This window comes from Macaca mulatta, chromosome 20, assembly GCF_049350105.2.
Source record: "Macaca mulatta isolate MMU2019108-1 chromosome 20, T2T-MMU8v2.0, whole genome shotgun sequence".
In the NCBI taxonomy this organism is placed as follows: domain Eukaryota; kingdom Metazoa; phylum Chordata; class Mammalia; order Primates; family Cercopithecidae; genus Macaca; species Macaca mulatta.
In genome coordinates this window covers 42,256,922-42,279,618 of record NC_133425.1, presented here as the reverse complement: position 1 = coordinate 42,279,618, position 22,697 = coordinate 42,256,922, and the positions used below count along the sequence as shown (strand labels likewise).

The following is a 22,697-nucleotide window of genomic DNA, read 5'->3' as shown; positions in this document are numbered from 1 at the left end:
TCAGGAGATCGAGACCATCCTGGCTAACACGGTGAAACCCTGTCTCTACTAAAAATACAAAAAAATTAGCTGGGCGTCGTGGTGGGTGCCTGTAGTCCCAGCTACTCGGGAGGCTGAGGCAGGGGAATCGCTTGAATCTGGGAGGGGGAGGTTACAGTGAACCGAGATAGTGCCACTGCACTCCAGTCTGGGCAACAGAGCCAGACTCCATCTCAAACAAACAAACAAAACAAAACAAAACAAAAAAACCCCAAAGAAATAAATTCAAAACCAAAATAATATTTTAAAACAAAGATTGCTAAAGAGAAAACAGAAAAATAGGGCAGCTCCTTTGGAAAACAGCCAGTTCTTTAAAAATTTAAACACAGAAGTTGGGTGTGGTGGCTCACGCCTGTAATCCCAGCACTTTGGGAGGCGGAGGAAGGTGGATCACTTGATGTCAGGAGTTCGAGACCAGCCTGACCAACATGGTAAAACTTTGTCTCTGCTAAAATAACACAAACATTAGCCGGGTGTTGTGGCAGGCTTCTGTAATCCCAGCTACTCCAGAGGCTGAGGCAGGAGAAGCACTTGAACCTGGGAGGGGGAGGTTGCAGTGAGCCAAGATAGTGCCACTGCACTCCAGTCTGGGGAAAAAAAAACTACTGTTACCATATGATCCCACAATTTCAATATTAAGAATATGCTCATGAGAAAAGGGTACATATGAATGTTGATAGCAGAATTATTTATAACGTTTAAAAAGTGGCCATGTTCAGAGCTGTGGACTGACCCAGCGCCAGCGCCCGCCCTTCTCCGACAGCCGCGGGGCGCTGAAGCTGCGCGTACCAGTTCAGGACGAGTTTCCCGACCTGAGCAGCCACCAAGACCCAGTGGCTGAGGCGCTGCCCCAGCTGAACGCGCAGCTGCGCGCCACGGGTGGCTTCGCGCTGGAGACGCCATCCAGACCCGCGTGGACAGCCCAGGCCAGCCGTACTCAGGGCCGTGGGCCGCGTGGCGGCCGACGAGGAGTCCTACGATGTGTTCAAGGATCTCTTCGGCCCGATCCTTGAGGACCCGCACGGCACTACAAGCCCAGCGATCAGCACAAGACCCAGCTCAACCCCGACAACCTGCCGGGCGGCGGCCACCTGGCCCCCAACTGTGCTGAGCTCGCGGTGCGCACGGCCGCGGCTTCTGCCTCCTCTGGGACCCGCGGTGGACGCCCTAGAGACTGGTTGGCGACCTGGCGGGACCGGACGACGCGTGCAAGAGCAGGACGGACAGCAATAGCAGCTCCTCGACAGCCACTTCCTCCTCCACTAGCCGGTACCGCTCCTGCTGCTGGCCTCTGGAAAGGCCCAACGCCCGCGGCATCCGGCACAAGGACAGTTAAGACCTTCCCGGTGTGGGGCGGCGACGAGGACCACCTGCGGGTCATCTCCGTGCAGCTGGGGGGGCAACACGAAGGAGGAGTTTACTGCTTCTGCCCTGGCCTCTCCCGGATTGAAACTCTTCAAGTCTAGGAATGACGAGTTCATGTGGAATCCTCACCTGGGCTCCATCCTCACCTGCTCTCCCAACCGGGGCACAGGGCTGCGGGAGCAAGTGTGCACATCAGGCTGCCCCACCTGGGCAAGCACGAGTTCTCGGAGGTGCTTAAGAGGCTGTGACTTCTGGCTTCTCGGAGGTGCTTAAGAGGCTGTGACTTCAGGCTGGGTGCGATGGCTCACGCCTGTAATTCCAGCACTTTGGGAGGCCAAGGCGGGCGGATCACTTGAGGTCAAGAGTTCGAGACCAGCCTGGCCAACATGGTGAAACCACCGTCTGTACTACAAATACAAAAACTAGCTGGGCATGGTGGTGGACGCCTGCAATCCCAGCTACTGGGGAGGGTGAGACATGAGAATTGCTTGAACCCGGGGGGCAGAGGTTGCAGTGAGCCAAGATCACACCACTGCACTACAGCCTGGGCGACAGGGCAAGACTCAGTCTCAAAACAAAGAAAAGAAAAAGGCTGTGGCTGGGTGCGGTGGCTCATGCCTGTAATCCCAGGACTTTGGGAGGCCGAGGCAGGTGGATCACCTGAGGTCGGGAGTTCGAGACTAGCCTGACGAACATGGAGAAACCCCCATCTCTACTAAAGACACAAAAAATTAGCCGGGCGTGGTGGCGCATGCCTGTAATCCCAGCTACTTGGGAGGCTGAGGCAGGAGAATGGCTTGAACCTGGGAGGAGTAGTTTGCAGTGAGCTGAGATCGCGCCATTGCACTCCAGCCTGGGCAACAAGAGCGTAACTCTGTCTCAAAAACAAAAAACGGCCAGGCGTGGTGGCTCACACCTGTAATCTCAAAACTTTGGGAGGCCAAGACGGGCAGATCACGATGTCAAGAGATCAAGACCATCCTGACCAACATAGTGAAACTCCATCTCTACTAAAAATACAAAAATTAGCTGGGCATGGTGGCGCGCACCTGTAGTCCCAGCTACTCAGGAGGCTGAGGCAGAAAAATAGCTTGAACCCAGGAGGCGGAGGTTGCAGTGAGCTGAGATCGCGCCACTGCACTCCAGCCTGGCGACAAAGCAAGACTCCGTCTCAAAAAAAGGGAAAAAAAGAGGCTGTGACTTCAGAAGCAAGGGACAGATGGTGTGGATGTGACCGTGGTGGGTGGGGTCTTGGACGTCTCCAATGCTGATCTCCGGGGCTTCTCGGAGGTAGAGCTGGTGCAGATGCGGGTGGGTGTCATAAAGCTGCTCACTGAGATGAAACAGTGGCATCACCAGGGCCAGGCCACCTATGGCCTAATGCCTGCCCAGCCCACACCTGCCACCAGCCCTTGCTGCTTCCTAACTTATCACCAGGCCAGTGCCTGCCATGCACCGCTGATGTTGGACACCTGGCGAGCCCTTAGCCTCGCTGTAGAGACTTTCGTCACCCTTGCTAGAGTTTATTTTTTTATGATAAGATAAAAAATGCCAATGCTGAAATAAACTAGAGTTTTGGCCTAAAAAAAAAAGTGGAAACAATCCAAATATACATCATTTGGATAATAAAATGTGGTATATCCATACAACAGAATATTATTCAGCCATCAAAAGGAATCAAGTACTGATAGATGCCATAACATAGTAAGCCTTGAAAACATTATGCTAAATGAAAGAAATCAAACACAAAAGGAACATACTATAGAATTCCATTTATAGGAAATGACCAAAAGAAGCAGATCCAAAGAGACAGAAAGTATTAATAGATTAGTGGTTGCCAGGTGCTGAGAATAGAGAATGGGAAGTGGCTGCTATTGGGTATAAGGTTTCATTTTGCAGGGATGACAATATCTGGGAATTAAATAGTGATGACAGTTACGTAACTCCGTGAATATACTAAAAACTGAATTGCACACTTTAAGTGGTATGTGAATTATATCTCTATAAAGCTATTGTTAAAGCCAGCAGAAGCAGACATTCAGTATTTCCCACATAAACATTACTGCTTTTCGGCTCCTTATAAAGGTTCACTAAAACCATAAGATAGGCCGGGCGAGGTGGGTCACGCCTGTAATCCCAGCACTTTGGGAGGCCGAGGTGGGTGGATCAACTGAGGTCAGGAGTTTGAGACCAGCCTGGCCAACATGGTCAAACCCCGTCTCTACTAAAAATACAACAATTAGCCAGACATGGTGGCAGGCGCCTGTAATCCCAGCTACTCAGGAGGTTGAGACAGGAGAATCGCTTGAACCTGGGAGAAGGAGGTTGCAGTGAGCCGAGATTGTGCCACTGCAGTCTAGCCTGGGCAACAAGAGTGAAACTTTGTCTCAAAAAAAAAATAAAAATAAACAAATAAACAAATAAATAAATAAAATAAATAAAACCGTAAGATGACAAAGATATTTACTAGGAATGTGGGCAGGACTTGAGTTACTTCTAATAAATAGAATATAGCACATATGATGGTTTGTGACTTTTGAGTCTTGGCAACGAAAGTAATTGCAACCTTACTCTCAGTCTCTCTTTTTTTGGTGGGGAGCAGGGCTGGGGGAGGGGGACAGGCTCTCGCTCTGTCACCCAGGCTGGAGTGCAGTGGCATGATCACAGCCCACTGCAGCCTCAACCTCCTGGATTCAAGTGATCCTGCCATCACACAATATTGTGTGAATCTTAATTTTACTTTTTTTTTTTTTTTTCCGAGATGGAGTCTCGCTCTGTTGCCCAGGCTGGAGTGCAGTGGCGCGATCTCAGCTCACTACAAGCTCCGGCTCCCGGGTTCCCACCATTCTCCTGCCTCAGCCTCCCGAGTAGCTGGGACTACAGGCACCGCCACCATGCCCGGCTAGTTTTTTGTATTTTTTAGTAGAGACGGGGTTTCACCGTGTTAGCCAGGATGGTCTCGATCTCCTGACCTCGTGATCCGCCCGTCTCGGCCTCCCAAAGTGCTGGGATTACAGGCTTGAGCCACAGCGCCCGGCCAATATTGTGTGAATCTGTGGCAAGAATAATAGAACAAGGGCTGGGTGCAGTGGCTCAAGCCTGTAATCCCAGAACTTTGGGAGGCCGACGCGGGCGGATCACTTAAGGTCAGGAGTTCAAAACTAGCCTGGCCAACATGGTGAAATCCCATCTCTACTAAAAAATCAAAAAAATTAGCTGGGCATGGTGGTGCATGCCTGTAGTCCCAGCTACTCAGGAGGCGCGAGGCAGGAGAATCGCTTGAACCCAGGAGGCAGAGGTTGTAGTGCGCCAAGATCACGCTGCTGCACTCCAGCCTGGGTGACAGAGCAAGACTCCATCTCAAAAAAAAAAAGATAATAATAATAATAGAAAAAAGGAAGCTAGCAAAGTATTTTTCCTTGCAACATAATACATGCTGAGATATTGCTAGGATGTGCACTTTAAACATGAAGGTGATACAAAGAAAAAAATTGTTTTCCTCCTTCTTTGGTCACAAATACAACTAGCTCTGATACAGTCAACAAATGTGGTGTGGAGCTTTAGAACTGTGGAGAAGTCTGTGTGGTTGGCACAGCTGCAACATAAAATACTCTGGAGTAGGTAACCAGTTTAAGGAGCAGAGATCAAAATGTGAGTGAAAACAATGATTCTTTCCTTAAGAAAGTCATGCTATGAAAAGAAAGTCAGCTGAAATAAACAGTGCACTTAGGTATATAGTAAAAATTGTGAATTATGTAAAAGCGAATGCATTAAATTTGAGATTATTCTTTTTGTTAGGTGATAATATGGAAGGTGATCATAAACAATTGTTATTGTATGCCATAGTAGCTTGTAGCGAGTCCTGATACCTTTATTATTTATGAATTGTTATTATTCATGGATGCTGTATTTACAAATTAGCCTACTCACTAAAATTTATTTGTAATCCCAAAATCAATATTTAAAGTGCTTTTGCGGTCATTTGTGGACATGTTCAGAGTGGTAAAAAAATTCAGCTGACTGACACTCCCATTCCCAGCAGTGGTCAAAGTCGATGCTTTGCTTCTTGTTTTTGCTCCAATACTGTAAACAAATGTCCCATTTGGTGGTCTATTTAGTGACACTTTGGGTGGGGGGAGGGGCTGTTGTTAGTGATTTTGCTGTTTAAAATGGCCTCCAAGGAATCGCAAGAACCCCGGAGGTGGAGGTTGCAGTGAGCAGAGATCCCACCATTGCACTCTAGCCTGGGGAACAAGAGCGATTTTCAAAAAAAAACAAACAAAAAATGCCTCCAAGCACAGTGGTGAAGTGCTGCCTCGTGTTCCAAAGTGCGAGAAGTCTGATGTGCTTTACCGAAAATATACATGTGTTGGAGAAGCTTCAGGCACAAATTGTTGTGCTGCTGGCCGAGTTCAATGTTACTGGATGAACAATATATATTAACTAACGTGTTTTTAAACACGTAGACTAAGGTTCTCGATTAATCTCTTGAGATAAATGTGACTAGAGGCGAATCCTGCATATTCCCTGGGAGCAATGGTCAGAATTTGCAAATTCGGTGTTCGCAGTGGCTTTCTAGAACATAACTACTGCAAATAACAAGAATCAACTGCATGTCTTTGTGTAACTCTCTTCCACCAGGCCAGTGAATATAGCCTAGCCCTGTTTACTAATAGAACTCAGTGGGAGCAATTCTCCATGACTTTTTTTTTTTTTTTGAGATGGAGTTCGCTCTTGTCACCCAGGCTGAAGTGCAGAGGTGTGATCTCGGCTCACTGCAACCTCCACCTCCTGGGTTCAAGCAATTCTCCTGCCTTAGCCTCCCGAGTAACTGGGATTACAGGCACGCAACACCACACCCGGCTAATTTTTTTTTTTTTTTTTTTTGAGACGGAGTCTCGCTGTGTCGCCCAGGCTGGAGTGCAGTGGTGCGATCTCGGCTCACTGCAAGCTCCGCCTCCCGGGTTCACGCCATTCTCCTGCCTCAGGCTCCGAGTAGCTGGGACCGCCACCACGCCCGGCTAGTTTTTTGTATTTTTAGTAGAGACGGGGTTTCACCATGTTAGCCAGGATGGTCTCGATCTCCTGACCTCGTGATCCACCCACCTCGGCCTCCCAAAGTGCTGGGATTACAGGCTTGAGCCACCGCGCCCGGCGTCGCCCGGCTAATTTTTTATATTTTTAGTAAAGATGGAGTTTTGCCATGTTGGCCAGTCTGGTCTCAATCTCTCGACCTCATGGTCTGCCTGCCTCAGCCTCCTAAAGTGCTGGGATTACAGGCGTGAGCCACTGCGCCTGGCCAAGTGCCAACTTTTAAAGATAAGGATTGGTCAATCAGATGTACTAATTTTTCTAATATCTTCAGTATTTTAATGATCCTAATATTTTACTTTTTTTTTTTTTTCTTCCCAAGACTGAGTCTTGCTCTGTCACCCAGGCTGGAGTGCAATGGTGTGATCTCGGCTCACTGCAACCTCTGTCTCCCAGGTTCAAGCGATTATCCTGCCTCAGCCTCCTGAGTAGCTGGGATTATAGGCGTAAAACAAAAACGTGTAAAACATACTTAGGAATAAAGCAAAAACGTGTAAAACATACTCTGAAAACTACAAGACATTGTTGAAAGGAGTTAACGATCTGAATACATGAAAAGATACCCTGGCTGGGTGTGGTGGTTCATGCCTGTAATCCCAACACTTTGGGAGGCTGAGGTGGGCGGATCACTTGAGCCCAGAAATTTGAGACCAGCCTGGGCAACATGGCAAGGAGATATGAAAACAGTTTCTATTTTATCCTTTTTGATGATATTGTAAATGGAATTAATTTCATTATCATATTGTTGAGTCCAAGTATATAGAAATAGATTTGATATTTATATGTTGTGTCCTACAACTTTGCTGAACTCATTTATTCATTCTAATAATAGATTGACTTATTAGGACTTTCTACATATAAGACAATGTCATCTGCAAATAGAAATAGTTTTGCTTCTTCCTTTCCAATCTACATGCCTTATTTCATTTTCTTGTCTAACTGCCCTGGCCAGAACTTCCAATACAATTTTGAGATATCAACTTTTTTTTTTCTAAAATGGGGTCTTGCTGCATTGCGCAGGCTGGTCTGAAACTCCTGGGCTCAAGCAATCCTCCTGCCTCAGCCTCCTGAGTAGCTGGAGTTATGAGCAAGACTCTGTCTCTAGTTTTGTTTGTTTGTTTTTAATGTATTAAAAAAAAATATCCCATGTTCCTGGATTGGAGGTCTTAATATTAAAATGGCAACATTCCCCAAATTGATCTGCTGTTGAACACAATCCCTATAAAAATCCAGCTGGGTTCTCTGCAGAAATTGACAAAATGATCCTAAAATTCATATAGAAATTACAGGGACTCTGAATTTTTTCCCCGAACAACCCTGAAAAAGAATAATGAAACCATCTTGAAAAAGAAGAGCAAACCCGGAAGACTCACACTTCCAGATTTTAAAGCTACATAACAAACCAGTGCAGTACTAGCAGAAGGATAGATGTATAGATCAGTGGAATAGAGCTGAGTGTCCAGAAACAAACCACATGCAAGGAGGAAGGCAGCCTCTGATCTCTTGGCCAGTGTGACTTCACTCACATACCCAATATCTTGGCAGACTGGAATCAACTAGGCCCAGCTAATTTTTGTATTTTTAATAGAGACAAGGTTTCACCATGTTGGCCAGGCTGGTCTTGATCTATTGACCTCATGGTCTGCCTGCCTCAGCCTCCTAAAGTGCTGGTATTACAGGCGTGAGCCACTGCGCCCGGCCAAGTGCCAACTTTTAAAGACAAGGATTGGTCAATCAGATGTGCTAATTTTTCTAGTATCTTCAGTATTTTAATGATCCTAATATTTTACTTCTTTTTTTTTTTCCTGAGACTGAGTCTTGCTCTGTTACCCAGGCTGGAGTGCAATGGTGTGATCTCGGCTCACTGCAACCTCTGTCTCCCAGGTTCAAGCGATTATCCTGCCTCAGCCTCCTGAGTAGCTGGGATTACAGGCGTGTGCCACCACACCTGGCTAATTTTTGTATTTTTATTAGAGACAGAGTTTCACCATTTTGGCCAGGCTGTTCTTGAACTCCTGACCTCAGGTGATCTGCCCACCTTGGCCTCTCAAAGTGTTGGGATTACAGGCGTGAGCCACGGCGCCTGGCCCACTACTTTTCTAATTTGGATGCCTCTGGTTTCTTTTTCTTGCCTAATTTCCTCTGGCTAGAACTTCTAATACTATGTGGAATAGAAGTGAAACCAGGCAACCTTGTCTTGTTCCTGATCTTAAGCGAAAAGCTTTCAGCCTTTCACTGTTGAGTATGATGTTGGCTGTGGGTCTTTCATATACGGCCTTTAACATGTTGAGGAAGTTTCCTTGTATTCCTAGTTTATTGAATATTTTTTCTTTTTAATCGTGATAAAATATACATAACATGAAATTTACCATTTTAGCTGTTTAAAAATGTACCGTTTAGTGTCATTAAGTACATTGACATTGTTGTGTAACCATCACCAGCATCTATTGCCAGTACATTTTCATCATCCCATACTGAAACTCCATACCCATTAAACAATAATGCCCCCTTCCCTCCTTCCTCTAGGCCCTGACAACCACTGTTCTACTTTCAGTTTCTATGAATTTCATGACGCTAGGTCTCTCATCTAAGTAGAATCATACAATATTTGTTATTTTGTGTCTGAATTATTTCACTTAGCATCCTGTCTTCGAGGCTCATCCATGTTGTGGTGTCACAATTTCCTTTCTCTTTATGGCTAAATAATATTTTGTTATATGCACAGTCATGAGTCACTTAATGATGGGGAAATGTTCTGAGAAAAGTATCATTAGGTGAGTTCATCATTGTGTGAGCATCGTAGAGTATACTTACACAAGCCTGGATGGTATGGCCTACTATACACCTAGGCTATGTGGTGTAGCCTATTGTTCCTAGGCTACAGACCTGCACAGCATGTTACTATATTAAATATTGTAGGTGACTGTAACACAATGGTATTTGTGTACCTAAACATAGAAAAGGTACAGTAAAAATACAGTATTATAATCTCATGGGACCACTGTCGAATGTGCAGTCTGGAATGATGTTATATGGTGCGTGACATATGGTATGTAACATATTTTGTTTATTCATTCATCTGAGAATGGGCATTTGGGTTGTTTCTACCATTTGGCTACTGTGAATAATGCTGCTGCGAACATTGGCATACAAGTATTTGCTTGAGTATTGGCTTTCAACTCTTTTGTGTATATGCCTAGAAGTGGAATTGCTAGATCAAATGGAAATTTTTTTTTTTTTTTTTTTTTTTTTGAGATGGAGTCTCGCTCTATCACCTAAGCTGGAGTGCAGTGGCACAATCTTGGCTCACCGCAACCTCTGCCTCCCAGGTTAAAGTGATTCGCATGCCTCAGCCTCTCAAGTAACTGGGATTACGCGCACATGCCACCATGCCTGGCTAATTTTTGTATTTTTAGTAGAGACGGGGTTTCACCATGTTGGCCAGGCTTCTCGAACTCCTGAACTCAAGTGATCTGCCTGCCTCTGCCTCCCAAAGTGTTGTGATTACAGGTGTGAGCCACCACACCAGGCCTCAAATAGTAATTCTATGTTTAATTTTTTTAGGAATCTCCAGGCCGCATTTCCACAAAAACTGCACCATTTTACATTCCACAAGGGTTCCATTTTCTCCATATCTATATCCATATCAACACTTGTTTTCTGTTATTGAGTGTTTTTATCATGAAAGGGTGTTCAATTTTGTCAAATGCCTTTTCTGCATCAATCAAAATAGTCATGTCATTAGCTGGTCATGGTGGTACATTCTTGTAATCCCAGCTACTTGAGAGTCTGAGGAAGGAGGATCACTTGAGCTCGAGAGGCAGAGGTTGCAGTGAACCAAGATCGAGCCACTGTACTCCTGCTTGGGTGACAGAGTGAGAACCTATGTCAAAAAGGTCATATCGTTTTCCCTTTCATTCTATTAATGTGGTATATTACTCTGATTGATTTTTGTATGTTTAATCATTCCTGCATTACAGAAATAAATCCTCCTTTATCATGATGTATAATTCCTTCAAACTATGCTGAAGATGGCTTGCTAGTATTCTGTGCAGGAGTTTTGGATTTTAAAATTTTAGTGCAAGTAAGGAGGGCAGCATATTTTTCCCTAGTAGTTATGATTGAGAGATGCAAATTTAAGTAAGAAACTTGAAATAACAGGTATTTTACAATTATTATAATATGTTCCATGTTTTTACAGTAATTATTAAAGAGACAATGAACTTGACATTGCACCTCTGTGAATGCTATAACTAAACATTTTACAAATGTGATAGAACAGTTTGAATTTTATTTCCCTCAAAAGAAAATTCCTGCATAGGAAAATCATAGATCTGAAATCAATTTTTCCACTGAAGATAATTTAAAATTTAACTATTACACTATAGGATAAATAGCTGACCAAGTTGTGAATGCAAAGAAAAAGTCTTGAAGGAAATCAAATGTGCCACTCCAGTGAACATGCAAATGATGAGAATGAAAAACAGCTGTACTACTGATATGAAGAAAGTTTTAGTAGTCAGGATAAAAGATCATAATAGCCACAACAATCCCTTAAGTCAAAGCCTAATCCAGATCAAGTCCCTAACTCTCTTCAATTCTATAGAAGACTACAGAAGAAAAGTTTGAAGCTAGCAGAGGTTGGTTCTTGAGATTTAAAGAAAGAAGCCAACTTGGCCAGGCGCAGTGGCTCACACCTGTAATCCTAGCACTTTGGGAAGCCAAGGAGGGCAGATCACCTGAGGTCAGGAGTTTGAGACCAGCCTGGCCAACATGGTGAAACCCCATCTCTACTAAAAACACAAAAATTAGCCAAGCATGGTGGCGGCCACCTGTAATCCCAGCTACTGGGGAGGCTAAGGGAGGAGAATCGCTTGAACTCATGGGGGTGGAGGTTGCAGTGAGCCAAGATCATGCCACTTTACTCTAGCCTGGGTGAAAGAGCGAGACTCCATCACAAAAAAAAAAAAAAAAAGAAAGAAAGAAAAAGAAAAAAAAGAAAGAAGCCACTTCCATAATGTAAAAGTACAAGGTGGGGAAGCAAGTGCTGATGTAGAAGCTGCAGCAAGTTATCCAAAAGATCTAGCTAATTTTATTAGTAAAGGTGGCTACATTGAAGAACAAATTTTCATTGTAGGTGAAACAGCCTTGTACTGGAAAAATATGCTACCTAAGACTTTCACAGCTGGAGAGAAGGCGGCAATCAAGGCCTGGCTTCAAAGCTTCAACAGAGAGGCTCACTGTCTTGTTAGGGGCAAGTGTAGCTGATGACTTTAAGTTGAAGTCAATGCTCATATACCATTCCCCAAATCTTGGGGCCCTTAAGAAACATGTTAAATCTACTCTGCCTATACTCTATACATGGAATAACAAAGTCTGGATGACAGCACATCTGTCATGGTTTACTAAATATTTCAAGTCCTCTGCTGAGACCTACTGCTTGGAAAAAAAGATTCTTTTCAAAATATTATTACTCATTGACAATGCACCTGGTCACCTAACGGCTCTGATGGAGGTTTAAGAAATTAATGTTATTTTCATGCCTGCTAATCCATTCTGTAAGCTATGGATTATGGAATAATTTTGACTTTCAAGTCTTATTATTTCAGAAATAGATTTTGTAAGGCTATTGCTGCCATAGATGGCAATTCCTGTGATGGATCTGGGCAAAGTCAATTGAAAACCTTCTGGAAATGATTCACCATTTTAGATGGCATTAAGAACATTCATGACTCATGGAAGCAAGTCAAAATATAAACATTAACAGGAGCTTGGGAGGAGTTGATTACAATCCTCATGGATGACTTTGAGGGGTTCAATACTTCAGTGGAGCATGTAACTGCAAATGCGGGACACATAGCAAGATATAACCCGAATTAGAAGTAGAGTCTGAAGATGTGACTGAATTGCTGCAATCTCATTCTCTCCTCTTTTTTTTGGGCACAGGGTCTCACTCTGTTGTCCAGGCTGGAGTGCATTGGTACGATTATGGTTCACTATAGCCTTGACCTCCTGGGCTCAAGCATTCCTCCCACCTCAGCCTCCCAGGTAGCTGGGACTACAGATGCACATCACGCCCAGATAATATTTGTATTTTTTTGTGAAGATGAGGTTTCACCATGTTGCCCAGGTTGGTCTCAAACTCTTGAGCTCAAGCAATCCTCCTGCCTCGGCCTCCCAAAGTGCTCAGATTAATGTTGCAATCTCATGATAAAACTTGAACAGATGAGGAGTTACTTCTTATAAAGGAGCAAAGAAAGTGGTTTTTTGAGATGGACTCTCCTGGGGAAGATTCTGTGAACACAGCTGAATGACAACAAAGGATTTAGAATATTACATAAATATTAGTTGATAAAGCAGTGGCAGGATTACGTTCTTTTTTTTTTTTTTTTTTGAGACAGGGTTTCTCTCTGTCACCCAGGCTGGAATGCAATGGCACAATCATGGTTCACTGCAGCCTCGACCTCCTGGGCTCAGTGGATCCTCCACCTCAACCTCTTGAGTAGCTGGGACTACAGGCATGCACTGTCACCACCTGGTTATTTTTTAATTTTTTTTGGAGACGGGTTTCACCATTTTGCCCAGGATTTGTAGCCCAATTTTAACATCAAGGTGTGTACACTGTTTTTTAGACATAATGCTATTGTACTTTTACTATATTATGGTATAGTGGAAACATGTTTATTATATGTACTGGGAAACAAAAAAATTGAGTGTGGCTCTCTTTTTTGTAATGGCTTGGAACTGAACCCCTAGTCTCTCCAAAGTATGCCTGTAAATGATCAAACAGGAAGCAATCTCGTGGGTTTCATATTAAAAGCTTTAAACATTTATATACCTGTTATTTATACAAAGTGTGCTTACAGGCATTTACTATATACAATTGTAACTCATAACTTTGCTTTAGTTAACAATTGTAGAATAAAAAGTTATCAGTGGAATAGCCAGTCTCTGTAATAAATGCATATTGGCAAATTTTCTCTGAGCAACGTGTACAGTTTGTAAATTATTTTCTTTCTGTTATGTTTGTTCTGATTGTTTATTAAGCATAACTCTGGGTCTGTCAAATTAAATATTTAAAAGTAAGCTTACATTTTGCAGAGTTGTTTTTAACTCCCCCCTCCCCTTCCCTCCCGTCCCCTCCTCTCCCCTCCCCTTCCGACGAAGTCCGACTAGAGTGCAGTGGCGCGATCTCAGCTAACTGCAAGCTCCGCCTCCCGGGTTCACGCCATTCTCCGGCCTCAGCCTCCCGAGTAGCTGGGACTACAGGCGCCCGCCAACATACCCGGCTACTTTTTTGTATTTTTAGTAGAGACGGGGTTTCACTGTGTTAGCTAGCCTTGGCCTCCCGAAGTGCTGGGATTACAGGCGTGAGCCACCGCGCCCGGCCTTTTTTTTTTCTTTCCGAGACAGAGTCTCGCTCTGTCGCCCAGTCTGGAGTGCAGTGGTGCAATCTTGGCTCATTGCAACCTCCGCCTCCCAGGTTCAAGCGATTCTCGTGCCTCAGCCTCCCAAGTAGCTGGCATTACAGACGTGCACCACCGCACCTGGCTAATTTTTGTATTTTTACTAGAGATGGGGTTTCACCATGTTGGCCAAGCTGGTCTCGAACTCTCGACCTCAGGTGATCCACCTGCCTAGGCCTCTCAAAGTGTTGGGATTACAGGCGTGAGCCACCGCGCCCGGCCCTTTTTTTTTTTTTTTTTTTTTTTTTTTTTTTTGGAGACAGGGTCTCCCACTATCACTCAGGCTAGAGTGCAGTGGCCGCAATCTCGGTTCTCTGAAGCCTCAACCTCATAAGCTCAAGCGATCCTCCCACTCCAGGCATGGGCCACCATGCTCAGCTAAATTTTTAAAATCTTTTACTTTTTGTAGAGATGGGGATCTCGCTATGTTGCCCAGCGTGGTCTCGAACTCCTGGGCTTAAGTGATCCGCCCGCCTGGGTTTCCCACAGTGCTGGGATTACAGGCGTGAGCCATTGCCCCCGGCCTCGAATAATTTATTTAATGTTAATTTAGTAAGTATCAGTCACGGACAGATTGGAAAAAGAAAAACAACTGATCCCTCCTCTTGATAGTGAGTAGCACTGGTTTACACAGCTAGGCTGCTCCTTGAAGGCTGACACTGCATTTTATTCAAATTTTCCTGACAGTGGGACTTAGGCAATTATATATTGAATAAATAAATAAATTTTCACTCTGCTGCTAGGTCCAATGCTCTCATAAAATGTCTATCATAATTCCTCAACGATTAGCCTTGGTAACATCTACTGAAGTTTTTTTGTTTGCTTTTTTTTTTTTTTGAGACGGAGTCTTGCTCTGTCGCCCGGGCTGGAGTGCAGTGGCGCGATCTCGGCTCACTGCAAGCTCCGCCTCTCGGGTTCACGCCATTCTTCTGTCTCAGCCTCCCGAGGAGCTGGGACTACAGGCGTCCGCCACCACGCCCGGCTAATTTTTTGTATTTTTAGTAGAGACAGGGTTTCACCGTGTTAGCCAGGATGGTCTCGATCTCCTGACCTCGTGATCCGCCCGCCTCGGCCTCCCAAAGTGCCGGGAGTACAGGCATGAGCCACCGCGCCCAGCCTACTGAAGTTTATTAAATGCCAGGATCCACGCTACGCCCTTCACCATTCATTCCCCAGCCTTCGCTCCCACGTTCTCGTTCCATGGGGAGGGGGCGTGCCCAGCACTACGGCCCGCCCTACCTGTGCCTTCGTTGGTCGAGCTCGACGCCCGTTACTGCCGAGTCCCGCCCAGGCCTTGCCCCCTCGTAGTCGGCCAGGCCGAGAGGAGGCGTGGCCACTGCCGCGCCGGGGCGGTCCGGGAGGTCTCTTCTCCTCCAGTGATACTCTGGGCGAGCTCGCGGGCGAGCTGTGGGTCGCAAGTCGTAGTGGGAGCGCGTGTCGCTGTCCCCAGGAGCCGCCAGCCGACGCCCCGCCCCGCCCCCTTGGCGCGCAGGTTCCGCGCGAGCTCGCGCACGCGCGCGCGCGCGCACCCGCCAGAGGCTTGGTGAGGCTTGCGGGGACGGGGCGGCCGGAGGCCGGGCTGCCGAAGTGCGAGGGGAGGAGCCCGAGCCGTCGCTGCCGCCGCCGCTGAGGTAGAGGAGCATGTCTGCAACTCGAGCCAAGAAAGTGAAGATGGCCACCAAATCATGCCCCGAGTGCGACCAACAGGTGGGTGCTGGGGGCCGGGCGCGCGGGCGGGCGGCAGTGGCTTGGCGGCCGTTGCCTGTGGAGGGGGACCTCGCCGGGCTCTCGGTGGCTGAGCGGTGGGCAGGTCCTTGGGCCCGGCCGCGGCGGCGGCGGTGGGGGTCCGGGGCCGGTCGGGCTGCACCGAGGGGTTTCGCGGGAAGAGCCCGGGGCCGTGGCCAGCCAGTATCCGCCTGGCGGCGGCCAGACAACCGAGCCCCTCCTGCTGTGTCCCGGCAGCTGGGGGAGCACGCCTGTGGTGGGCTCATTGGGCGGCTGTCTGGCGCCCCAGACTCTTCTCGCCGGCGGCGGTGACAGCGGTGGGAGCCTGCGGGCGGCAGCCCCGGCGAGAGGGCGCCGTGCGCCCGCCTCCCAGGCCAGGCCCTGGCTCCGAGAGCCCCTCCTGCGGCCCGGGCGGCTTTGTTCCCGGTTCCGACGGGTGCGGGGCTCCCCCAAAACGGCGCCTCAGCGACCGGGGCGGGCGCCTGAGTGGGACAAAGCGGGCCGCGTGTAATGATTTTGAGTTTCGGCGAATTTGGAGATTTTTTTTTCCCCTCCTCACGTATTTATTATATTTTTGCTGTGCAATCGCGAATCCTGCATTTACGTTGTTTTTAATGGTTCATGATTGAATAAGGCCCCCGTTTAAGCCCTTCCTCCTTTTTGGGCGCTCGTAGTATCCCCACCCCTCGCAGTATCCACTGTTACAAATTTGGCCTGTCTGCTTCTAGATCTATATCTCTGTCTCTCTCTGTCTCTCTCTCCCTCCCTCTCTCTCTATCTGGTTTCTTGAATTTGAAACGATTCCTTTCTACATTGAGTTCATGGTGTAATAGTTGTAATTTAAACATCTCATTTCAGTGTTCTCTGTGTTGAAGCGTGTCTCAATTCTTTACTGGAATAATAGACATTCCTTTAAGCCTTAACATCGAATGAGTTAAAACTCCTTCAATTAAAAGCATTCGTAAGGCCCTCATTTGTTACCAGCGTGTAGATCTGGGTGTGTTTTTTCCTTTTCCACTGAGTGAATTTTTTCAAAATGACTACCTTTCTCGCCTCCCCTCCCCCCCGCCTTTTTAAATTTTTTAAAATCAAGAGTAATTTGAAATGGCTGGTGACTTTTTAATAAGCTGACTTTAGTGCATTTTTCAAGGATAATTCTTGTAGGTTTTTCAAATCTTGTAACAGAAAACATGTTACATGTTTTATTAAGTATCCTTTATGGGCTGTACTACAAACGCTCATCAGAAAAAGGTTGTGCAAGAAATACAGTGTAGGAGCTATGCCAGTATGCAGTATAAAAACAGTTTAGTCATGTTTTCCAAAGAGTTACTTTCATTCTTACTACTAAACTAAATTTGTTAAATTTTGACAAAACTGGTCTTTGCGATATGACTCTTTGTGGGAGATTATTTCAGTGTTTAAATCATTTCCAATTATTCCAGTTAATTGTGTAGAAGTATAAGGTTTACATGGGGTATGCGTTATGCATTCCAGTTTCTGTAAGGCACAAATATTTGCAAATCCTGACTTCGTTCTAATTGGCATAAAGCAACCTTTTGGGAAAAATAGCCAGTTTTTTATGACTATTTTTATATAAAAGAGCAAAGGATACTAAACTTATAGGAGTTTCTGAAAAACTTCAACAAAACAGGATCAGTGTTTTATTTGGAAAGATCACATTCATTTTATTATACACCCCCTTCCCCATATTTATTCTTTCATATAAAATCAGCTTTCCCAGCTTTGGCTGTAATAACAAAATACCATAGACTGGGTGGCTTAAACAACAGAAATTTATTTTCTCACAGTTCTGGAGGCTGGAAGTCCAAGATAATGGTGCAAGCATGGTTATGTTCTGGTGAGGGCTCTCTTCTTGGCTTGCAGATGGCTGTCTTCTTGGTGGCCTCACATGGCGGAGAGAGGGTCAAGCTCTCTCCCTTTTCTTTTTTTTTTTTTTTTTGAGAGGGAGTCTTGCTCTGTCGCCCGGGCTGGAGTGCAGTGGCCGAATCTCAGCTCACTGCAAGCTCCGCCTCCCAGGTTTACGCCATTCTCCTGCCTCAGCCTCCCGAGTAGCTGGGACTACAGGCGCCCGCCACCTCGCCCAGCTAGTTTTTTGTATTTTTTAGTAGAGACGGGGTTTCACTGTGTTAGCCAGGATGGTCTGGATCTCCTGACCTCGTGATCCGCCCATCTCGGCCTCCCAAAGTGCTGGGATTACAGGCTTGAGCCACCGCGCCCGGCCTCCCTTTTCATAAAAGGTCTCTAATCACATCATGAGGGCCCCACCCTCATGACTTAATTTAAATCTAATTATCTCTCAAAGGCCCCATCTCCAAATACCATCACATTGGGGTTAAGGCTTCAATATATGAATTTGGGTATGTGGGGGGCGCATAATTCTGCCCATAGCAAACTAGTACGTAATTTAATGAGTTGGTTTGTTTTGTCCTTTATTCCAAATACTTAAGTGAATATAACGTGTATAAGGACTAATTAAAACTTTTGGTGATATGAACCTGATGTGAAAAAATAATGGATTAATTTTAGCTTTCTAATTTAAAAGTACTGGCTTCTTTTAGTTACAAACCAGAATATGATTATAATCTAGAAAGCCATTTTCTAAACATTAGATTACTGCTATGATTCTAAGTTGCCTAAAAAACATTAAATTAGAATTTAGGTATAGTTTATAAACATAAATGTAAAATCTTTAAATTTGAGATTTCCCAGTTGATTAGATTTACTTGTGTGTGTGTGCGTAAGTTTGAAAGACTGGTACAGAGATCAGCAAACAAGAAAAAGCTAGATTATCAACTGCTTTGTAACATCTCCTTTGCAGGCTTCTGTTGAACATATCATTCTAAAACATATTAAACCACAATACTTTTATTTTCAAGGGGTTTCATATCCATCAGTCACTCAAAATCACTGAGCTATTTTGTGTGCAGTGGTACTCAAGATTCTTGTCAGTTTTCTGGTATCTTTTGTGTATGCTTCTGTTTTTGTCTTTGTTTTTTAAAAAAATAGAGCAGCTTTTTTTTAATTTAAAGGAAATTTTATGTGATGGATAGCAAATATGTCTGGTATAAGTTCCTTTGGTTCTCTCAGTAATAAAGAATCTAAATGAGTTATCTGTAATGTAATTATTTTAGAGCTTTTAAAAAATCAGTTAAATGGCGTGCGCAGTGGCTCACACCTGTAATCCCAATACTTTGGGAGGCAGAGGCTAGTGGATCACGAGGTCAGGAGTTCCAGACCATCTTGGCTAACACGGTGAAACACCATCTCTACTAAAAAATTAGCTGGGCGTGGTGGCATGCACCTGTAGCCCCAGCTACTGGGGAGGCTGAGGCAGGAGAATTGCTTGAACCTGGGAGGCAGAGGTTGCAGTGAGCCAAGATCGCACCACCGTACTCCAGCCTGGGCGACAGAGACTCCGTCTCAAAAAAAAAAAAAAAAAAAAGGTGAAAAATCAGTGAAACACTATAGGACGAGATTTTTTTTTTTTTTTTTTTTTTTGCAGATTTAAAAAATCCAGGCCAGGCACGGTGGCTCACACCTGTAATCCCAACACTTTGGAAGGCCGAGGCGGGTGGATCACCTGAGGTCAGGAGTTCGAGACCAGCCTGGCCAACATGGTGAAAACCTGTCTCTACCAAAAATACAAAAATTAGCCGGGCATGGTGGCAGGCACCTGTAAACTTCATCTCAAAAAAAATAAAAAAATAAAAATAAAAATATCTGTTTTACTTGTAAAACATACAAACAACCTAAATCTTTCTTTCAAAAAGTGAATACCCAGTAAACTAGCAGTAAACAATACTTTGAATATTTCCTTTTTTTTTTTTTTTTTTTGAGACGGAGTCTTGCTCTGTCACCCAGACTGGAGTGCAGTGGCCGGATCTCAGCTCACTGCAAGCTCCTCCTCTCGGGTTCACGCCATTCTCCTGCCTCAGCCTCCCGAGTAGCTGGGACTACAGGCACCCGCCACTTCGCCCAGCTAGTTTTTTGTATTTTTTAGTAGAGACGGGGTTTCACCGTATTAGCCAGGATGGTCTCGATCTCCTGACCTCATGATCCGCCCGTCTCGGCCTCCCAAAGTGCTGGGATTACAGGCTTGAGCCACCGCGCCCGGCCTGAATATTTTCTTTCCTTTTAAAATCCTGAAAGTATAACATTAGAATTTCATTACTGTTGTGTTTATCAACTGAAATGTAAAGAAACTTTAGTGTGTTTGTTTAAAATCTAAATTATACTATAATTAATGAAATGAGGTTAATATTACTGAAGTTGTCCAACCTATTTGATAATTGTTTTTACAGGATCTAGGGTGGTGATGGTGGTGGTGGTGTGTTTGTTTGTTTGTTTTTCCAGGGCAGAGGTTGTGGGGAAGGAACTTTTTATTTTAAACAGGATGATAGAATGAATTAACTCTGGCACATGAAGGTTTATTGAGCATAAAACACTTTCATTTGTGGATGAAAATCAACCTATCAGTTGAGTTAGTGTTTGTGCATTCTGGGTCTCAAAGCCAAATGTACATTTCTCATCTAACTGCAACACTGTTAATTCTGGATATGGATTGATATGATGTTCTTTTGTATAAGACTGAAACCCAGATTCAAATTTATTGAGTTTCAGTAGCTGAAAGAAAATGCTTGCTGATTAGGAAAGGAGCTGTTGAGTAAGAACATGCATTTGTGTATTTTGGATAGCATTAATTTAAAACAATTTACATTACTGTGGATGCCCTTAATAATATGTTTAGGTGTAAATGAAATGAGTCAGTGCCTTTGAGCTTGGTTTATATGAAGATATGAAATTTGAAAAAATGGCAGACATCTCTTTTAGACAGATTTTACACTATTTAAAAAATGTAACTTTTTTTGGTTGTGATTTGAAGGGATCTCATCACATTCTTAACAAAGCAAGCTGTTAGACAAATCTGGAGTTTGATTATTTTTATTGATTTCTGTGCTATTTTTCTTAAATACAAACTGGAGATCCTTTGTTCAATGTTTTTATACAAAGAAAAGGAATTCTTCTGCCAAAATTTCAATTTAGCTCAATTAGATCAAGTATTTAGATTTTGTAAGATGAGGCATTCTGTACAGACATAGATAAAAAGCTTCAGCAGAACAACTGCCAAATGGGGGAATTTATCTTACAAAGAAAATTGAAATTTTCTTACTGTAATTATTCTGTAAATACTTTTTCGTCAAGATTAGTTTCAGACTTTTGGTGAACAAGTCTTGATTCCAAGGATTGTTAACTTTGATATGGGTGAAATGATTATGGGGAAAACTAAAAAATTTTTTCAATGATTTTCAGTAGCACTTGGCTTAAAAAACAGTTACAAGTTTGGAGTAGAGAAAGGAAATTTACGTATTTTGCAGATTTGGAAGCAGAAGCTTGAAGATCTTAAATATCTTGTCCAGAGTCATTTCTGGAACTAAGATATAAGATTCTGGATCTAAATTCCTACTTTCTCCTACATTCTCTTTTTTTATGTCAGTATACTTTTGCCTCTCAAACTGGTTGTTGTTAGAAAGAATAAGACCTAATATTTGATAGTACAACAGGGGGATTATAGTCAATAATTTTTTTTTTGAGACGGAGTCTTGCTTATGTTGCCCAGGCTGGAGTGCAATGGTGCGATCTTGGCTCACTGCACCCAACCTCTGCCTCCCGGGTTCAAGCGATTCTCCTGCCTCAGCCTCCCAGGTAGTTGGGATTATAGGCATGCGCCACGATGCCCGGCTAATTTTGTATTTTTTTTTTTAGTAGGGACAGAGTTTCACCATGTTGGTCAGGCTGGTCTCAAACTCCTGACCTCAAGTGATCCACCTGCCTCGGCCTCCCAACAGGTGTGAGCCACCGCGCCCAGTCCTATAGTCAGTAATAATTTAATTGTACATTTAAAAATAACTTTAAAAGTGTAGATTATTTGTAACACAAAGGATGAATGTGTGATTCATGATATGATTGTTAGGCACTACATGTCTGTGTTAGTGTACCCCATAAACATGTACACCTACTATCTACCCACAACAATTTAAGAAAAAACTGGTTGCTGTAAACTATTCTTTATTCTTTTTTGTCAGTAGTAGTTGATATCTTCTCCTCTCATGTTAGAATCCTGAGTTATTTTCACTTCTTCCCACTTTTTCACCAGTCATCAGTTTGGGCCTTTGTCTGTTTTTCTTGCCTTTGAAACTCTGGCAGATCTACCTTTTTCCATTTCCATTCTTACTATTCCACTTGGTCCTTCATAATCTTTTACCAGGGTTACTTTAATGACTTCCTGCCCACTCACCCTTTTCAAATTTGTTCTATACCATAAAATGCTGTCAAACTAACCTTTTAGGAAATGCTACCTTTTTTTCCACATACTTCCCCTTGCTCTGACCCTATTACAGTTTTCTATCGGTCGCTCACATCAGTGCATATTTAATATGCATTTATTTTTTATGGTGTTGGTATGGTCCTCATTGTTTTGTTAAGCAGTAGAAGAATATGAATATCAGGCCGGGCGTGGTGGCTCACTCCTATAATCCTAGCACTTTGGGAGGCTGAGGCGGGCAGATCATGAGGTGAGGAGTTCAAGACCAACCTGGCCAATATGGTAAAACCCTGTCTCTACTAAAAAAATTAAGGCCGGGCGCGGTGGCTCAAGCCTGTAATCCCAGCACTTTGGGAGGCCGAGACGGGCGGATCACGACGTCAGGAGTTCGAGACCATCCTGGCTAACACGGTGAAACCCCGTCTCTACTAAAAAATACAAAAAACTAGCCGGGCGAGGTGGTGGGCGCCTGTAGTCCCAGCTACTCGGGAGGCTGAGGCAGGAGAATGGCGTAAAAACCCGGGAGGCGGAGCTTGCAATGAGCTGAGATCCGGCCACTGCACTCCAGCCTGGGCGACACAGCAAGACTCCGTCTCAAAAAAAAAAAAAAAAATATATATAAAAATTAGCTGGGCATGGTGGCGGGTGCCTGTAGTCTCAGCTACTTG

General features: G+C 44.4%; 1 protein-coding gene across 3 annotated transcripts in view; it reads left to right on the top strand.

Annotated features, from left to right (window-relative positions):
- Positions 1-15,495: 15,495 nt before the first annotated feature.
- C20H16orf87 (chromosome 20 C16orf87 homolog) overlaps positions 15,496-22,697 on the top strand; it is a 32,196-nt gene continuing 24,994 nt past the window's right edge. For all 3 annotated transcript variants that reach the window (NM_001194607.2, XM_028840583.2, XM_077984028.1), the window contains 1 exon segment: positions 15,496-15,668. In NM_001194607.2, coding sequence (NP_001181536.1) covers positions 15,603-15,668 — 66 coding nt within the window. In that variant the 5' untranslated portion in view covers positions 15,496-15,602.